A 6,456-nucleotide genomic window follows, 5' to 3' on the forward strand; every position below is an offset into this window, starting at 1 on the left:
ATACACTTGAGCTAAAGAATAACAATAAAAGCTCACAAGTGTGTACAAGAGAATTATGGAAGTATTGGGCACAAAGGTTTTTTGATTGATGATTTTGCTTGAATATGTTTTCTTCTTGTTGTAGGATCTTTAGAAGCTGGTATTTATAACCCCTAATTGGTTTCCAACCGTTGAGGTTGTTGTGGTAGTTAATAGAGCCGTTGGGAATGTGAAACCCAGAGTACTTAATAAACCTTCAATAGCAAGTATCAATACCAAATAAAAAGGTATTGATTTTTTTGTAATAAATGCTAAATTCAGTGAATGTTGGAGCTGAAATATCAATACTAGGAAAATTTTATCGATATCGAACAAAAGGTATCAATATCGGATCAATACTTAGCTGAATTTGTGAAATTAGAATGTCAAATTGGTATCATTTATTTTGAGGGGTATCAATATTTTGAAAACATCGATACTTGGCCAATAAGGTATTTACACTTTTTGGCCTGAAGCAATTTTGACTTGTTTTAAAAATAGTTTGTCGAGTTGAAAAAATCTATACTTAGTTAAAATCATTTTAACTTGATTTTTAGAATGACTGAGAAATTTTCTAAGTAAGAATTGAAACTTTTATCTCTTATACTTCCTTTGAAAAATCATTTAGTCAAAAACCCTTTAATTTTTTTATATCAAAATATATTTTCAAATAAAGCTTAGTGTAACAATCTCCCCCTTTTTGATACAACAAAACCTTTGATAAATTTGTTTTTGAATATATTGCTCCCCTTAATAAAAGTCATTTTGAATTTAAGGCCAAAATAAAAATTGACATATATTTTCAAAATTTGACATTCAATTTTACTTTAAGGAAAATTGTCAGATAATTTGCATTGCATAAGGTTAACACAATATTAATCAATTTACCTCAATTTACCTTTTATTCTCTGCCTTTTTGTTATATCAAAATAGACAAATGCTTGAGAAGAAAAAGATGGTTAGTTGAAATATATATGGACATGAAGAAGTAAAGAGCTAATAAAAATAACCAAAGTATCTTATAATACTTAAAAAAAATAAGGTGCAAAAAGAAGCAATAGACATAGGGAATGAACCAAAAGTAATAGTGCAGATGTGATGATGATATGAAAATGAAAACTTAATATCCTAGTCCAATTGTCATCATGAGGAGAGAAGGGAGGAGTCAATGGCAAATGAGCAAGAAGAAATGCCATTTGCATATCTAACGTCGATGGCCTAGAGTTAACCTTATCCCTATGAGATCGAACCTCATCTCAAAGTCCTCGAACATTATTGCTCAAAGAATGGATAGCGTTGAGGATGACACCATTAATCTCAGATGAAGGTTGAGCAGCTTCAGATGACGAAGCCAGAGGAGGAGCATGGTCAGGTGAAGGAACATGCTCAGGTGCTAGAATGTCTTGAAAAGAGCCTTCATTGTCATCATCTTCATTGGCAGTTGGATAACCACTCATAATTCACTTGTCTGAGATGGCATCAAAATTATAACTGACATGGTGAATAGCCCCATAACTAAGAGGTTGATGCGACATAATAAGAGTGTCTCCAAGGGTACTAATTCCTAACCCCCTAAAGATATATGACAAATAAGTGCCATAGGGAAGAGTGATGTTTGTATTCATCACTGTAACATCCCGAATTAGGGCCTAAACGAAAAATTGGTTTCAAAACCACAAATTTGAGGTAAAAATATTCCCATCAATAAAGTTTTAAAGTCTACTATGTGATTTAATAACTGTGAGAAAATATCAACGAGAAATTTTACCGATAAGGTGTCCAATTGAGTTATTAGGACTAAATTGCAATAAGTGAAAAATATGTGTTCTAGTTGATTAATGGGGCTTAAATGTGATGGGATTTGAAATTTGAAGTCCTTATTTAGTAATTATACCATTACATGTCATTATGGACAAAAATAGACATAGGAGGGATAAAATATCAAGGTTTTAATGGAAGGGCATTTTGGTCGATTAGTTATTAAAAGAATTAAAAGGGGAAAATAGTTAAAAATTATGTCCATCTTCATCCTCCTTGGCCAAATTTCACAAGAAGCCATAGCTAGGGTTTCTTTCATCTTTCAAGCTCAAAGTAAGTGCATCCTAGCCCCGTTTTTAATGTTATTTATATTTTTAAAATCCTCGTAGCTCGATTTAGCTATTTCTACCCTTAATTTGAGCTAGGGTTCATGTTAAAAAATATACCCATGAATGACATGCTTGTGCTTTGATGTCTAATGGAAGAATATGAAAGTTTGAGGTGTGATAAACAACTTTTACTTGGTAGTTTTTGGTGAAATTCATAAAAAGGACTTAATTGTAAAAGTTGTAAAAACTATGTAAATGTGTGAATAAATGAGAAATATGGGTTGGTATAAGAGAGAAAATGATTCGGCTAGGCTTGAATAATGAGAAAAATGGGTACTTTTCATTTTAGGAGCCTAGGGGCAATTTTGTAATTTTGGAAAACTTTAGGGGCAAAATTGTAATTTTTCCATAGTGTGATTTTTGGACTGAATTGAATATTGTGTTTATTAAATGAGTTAAATGTGCTATTTTAGATCAAGAGGGACGAGGAATAGAACTTGATCGAGGGAAAGGCAAGGTTGTGGATTAATCCACAAATAGCACATTTTGAACCGAGGTAAGTTATGTGTAAGTAATTCAACAATTCCAATATTATGCATTTAATAATTGATATTTTGTGATATATGTATGATTTCCTAATGAAATTGGCTTGTGACGATTTACTGAAAGTTTGGTGATAGCCTTTTATCTCGGAAGCCCTAGGTAACCTTGAGGAATGCTTAGGATTCGGATATCTTGACACCATGATTAACGAGATCGCATGTAAGACCATGTCTGGGACATGGCATCAACATTGATAGTGAGCCTGTGTAAGACCATGTTTGGGACATGGCATCGGTGTTGATATGTGAGCTAATGTAAAACCATTTTTGGGACATGGCATCGACGTTAATATGTGAGGCAGTGTAAGACCATGTCTAGGAGATGGCATCGACGTTGATATGTGTGCTAGTGTAAGACTATATCTAGGATATGGCATTGACATCAGTATGTGATTTCATGTAAGACTATATCTAGGATGTGGCATTGACATCAGTATGTGATTTAATATGTGAGGCAGTGTAAGACCATGTCTAGGAGATGGCATCGACGTTGATATGTGTGCTAGTGTAAGACTATATCTAGGATATGGCATTGACATCAGTATGTGATTTCATGTAAGACCATATTTGGGATATGGCGTTGATATGTGAGCCAGTGTAAACCATTTTTAGGACATGGCATCAGCGTTGATATGTGAGCCAGTGTAAGACCATGTCTGGGACATGGCATCGGCGTTGATATGTGTGCTAGTGTAAGACCATATCTGGGATATGGCATTGGCATCGGCATGTGATTTCATGTAAGACCATATCTAGGATATGACGTTGATATGAGATTTTATGTGAGACCATGTCTAGGACATGGCATCGATATGAGGTCCCGTGTAAGACCATGTCTAGGACATGGCATCGACACTGACATGAGACTTCTTATAAAATCATATCTGGGATATGGCATTGATATGTAGGCCCATGTAAGACCATGTCGAGGACAAGGCTTTGGCGTTCTATTTTGGTGTGTGATAATTCTGAACGTCCTTTAGTATTCTTGGTAAATCAACTGGCCATTCAAGATTATGATTAAGAAGTGGGGTAGAATGAGTAAGAATGTATGGTAAGGTAAGTACGTAAACTTCATGAGTATTGGACTCGATTCATGTTGGGAAATTTGGAATGGGTATGAAAGAGTAAGATAAGCATGATGTTCAAATACATTTATTATCAATTCTCAATATGTTCATTACATGTAATAAGATAATGTGGTGGTAATTGGTAGTATACTTAATTCATGAGTTCATGACCTGTGTTGTTTATTATTTGCACATGACTTACTAAGCTATATGCTTACCTCTCTCTCTCTCTCTTCCTTTTTCTTCTAGTATTGTCAAGCTAGCTCGGGGATCATGAACGTTGGAGATCGAGTCACACTATCAATAAAGCTTTAGGGGTATAATTAGTTTTTACATTTAAGTATGGCATGTATAGGGGACTTAGTATTTTGTTATATATGTCATATTTTTTAGCCAAAGTGATGGTTCCTTTTGGTATATTATTCCATTTTGTATATGGCCATGAAATATGGCTCATATTGATTATTGGGTTGAAATCCCTAAATATTGTTACGTGCATGAGATGTATTATTACCTTTGTGGCGTGTGCCAAATGGTTTGATAAAATGTGGAATTTATGCTTGATGGATATATGATGCCAATTGGCATGGTCACTATATTAATAAAGGTAAAGAAATGGATTTAATGAACTTAGCAAGTCAATGAGTCCCAATTAGGTATACTTGATATGAATTTATCATGCATGAGTTAAAGCTATGGATGTCTAAGTAACCCTTTTATGCCCTGAAAATCACTATTGGCATATGAGTGTGTGTAGGGGTTGTTAAGGGTGACAAGAGGGCTTGGAAAATAGCCTCAAAGTTGTCCACACGGGTAGACACAGGGGCATGTGTCTAGGCTGTGTGTGACACATGGTCAGCCCCATAGGCGTGTAGTTCAGCCGTGTATCCCCTGCACCCTAGTTTTAAAAGTCAGTATGCATGGTAGTAAACACACGGGCAGAGACACGATCGTGTGACTCAGCCGTGTGGAAGACACGGCCTCAGGACATGGCCGTGTGCCCAGGCCGTGTGAAGTCTTCACATTAAATGTGAAAATTAAATTTGAAACACGGCCTGGCACACGGGTGTGTGACTTGGCCATGTGACCCTTAATTGATGCTGACATCATAAACAGAGAGTTACACGGCTGGGAGACTTGGGCGTGTCCTTGTGTCCACACGGGCGTGTGACCCTGTTTTATGAAAAAATTCCTAAAGTTCACGGTTTAGTCAGAACCACCCCCGATGTATGCTTTGGATGTTGTAGGCCCGTATTAGGGACAATTTGCATGTGTATGTACAATTTTGTATTCAAAAGAAATTTTATGGCTTGGTTTTGTATGTATGTTTATGTTTTAGCCCAGTAATGCCTTGTACTCATCCAGTGATGATACGGGTAAGGGGTGTTACATTTATTGGTATTAGAGCTACAGTTTAGTCGGTTTTAAGACTACGTAGTGAGTGGGGAAGTCTAGCTATAACATGCCATACGTACGCTATGATAGTGTGACAACTCCTGACAATTTAAATTGTGTTTTATATAGTAATGGATCCCAAATGAGCAATTGCTGATGATGTACAAAGTAACGCGTCTGCTCCCGTTGAAGGAGTAGTACCATCTAATAGTACACCCGAGACAGTTAGTAAAGGAGAATGAGGCAGAGAAGTCTTTCTCTACATGACGAATAATTGGTACACTGAGTTTGTTTAGACAAACCCGACTGTTCAACCTCCCCCACCCCCGCCTATTCCTCAGCCAACCCCTGTAGCTCCCTAAGTTGTTAAGATGGGTAGAAGGGAAAGATCTCCAGTTAACAGGATTAGAAAGCAAGGAGCCCAAGAGTTTCTAGCTAACATAGATGACGATCCAAAAAGAGTGAAATTTTGGGTCGAGAATACCATCCGGGTCTTTAATGAGTTGTCATGCACACCAGAGGAGTGCATGAAGTGCGTGGTATCGCTTCTAAGAGATTTAGCTTACCTGTGGTGGAATACCCTCGTGTCGGTTGTGCCGAGGAAGAAAGTGACTTGGGAGATTTTCCAAGAGGAATTTCGCAAGAAGTATATCAGTCAAAGGTTTATGGATCAAAAGAGGAAGGAGTTCTTTAAGTTGAAACAGGGTAAAATGATAGTTACCGAGTATGAGCGTAAGTCTGTGAGGCTTAGCAAATACGCTAGGGAATGTGTGTCTAATGAAGCCATCATGTGTAAAAAATTTGAGGATGGATTGAACGAAGATATTCGATTGTTGGTCGGTATCCTTGAATTGAAAGAGTTTGTTGTGTTGTTTAAGAGAGCATGCAAGGTTGAAGAATTGGCTAAAGAAAAGCAGAAAGCTAATATGGAGTCTTGAGACTCGAGGAAGAGGCAATTGAGCAAATCTTTTTAATCTTCATTTAAAAAGTCTAGAGAGTTCACTACTCAATCTAATGCCTCTGCTGGGTATTCAAGCAAGAATAGGAGTAAATAGTACACGGTTTTGAAAGCTTAGACTACTTCAATTGCTAGTGTTGGGAATGCTCGACCTAATAGATCAAGATGTCCCCAGTGCAGGAGACATCACCCCGAAGAGTGCCGAGGGAGCGATAGAACATGTTTTAAGTGCGGTTCCCCTGACCATTTTGTTAGAGATTGTCCCGAGAGGACAAGGAGAGAAAATTTTCAAAGAACAAGGTCAAATAGCAATACTAATAAGGGTA

The 6,456-nt window shown here is 36.9% G+C and overlaps 1 protein-coding gene across 1 annotated transcript; it reads left to right on the forward strand.

Annotated features, from left to right (window-relative positions):
• The first annotated feature begins 5,543 nt into the window (after positions 1-5,543).
• LOC107937783 (uncharacterized) lies at positions 5,544-6,110 on the forward strand. The gene has a single exon (XM_016870750.1). It carries the CDS (start codon positions 5,544-5,546, stop codon positions 6,108-6,110), a length of 567 nt encoding a protein of 188 aa, XP_016726239.1.
• Positions 6,111-6,456: the final 346 nt, after the last annotated feature.

The sequence above is a fragment of the Gossypium hirsutum genome, chromosome A06 (genome assembly GCF_007990345.1).
Source record: "Gossypium hirsutum isolate 1008001.06 chromosome A06, Gossypium_hirsutum_v2.1, whole genome shotgun sequence".
NCBI classification, from domain to species: Eukaryota; Viridiplantae; Streptophyta; class Magnoliopsida; order Malvales; family Malvaceae; genus Gossypium; species Gossypium hirsutum.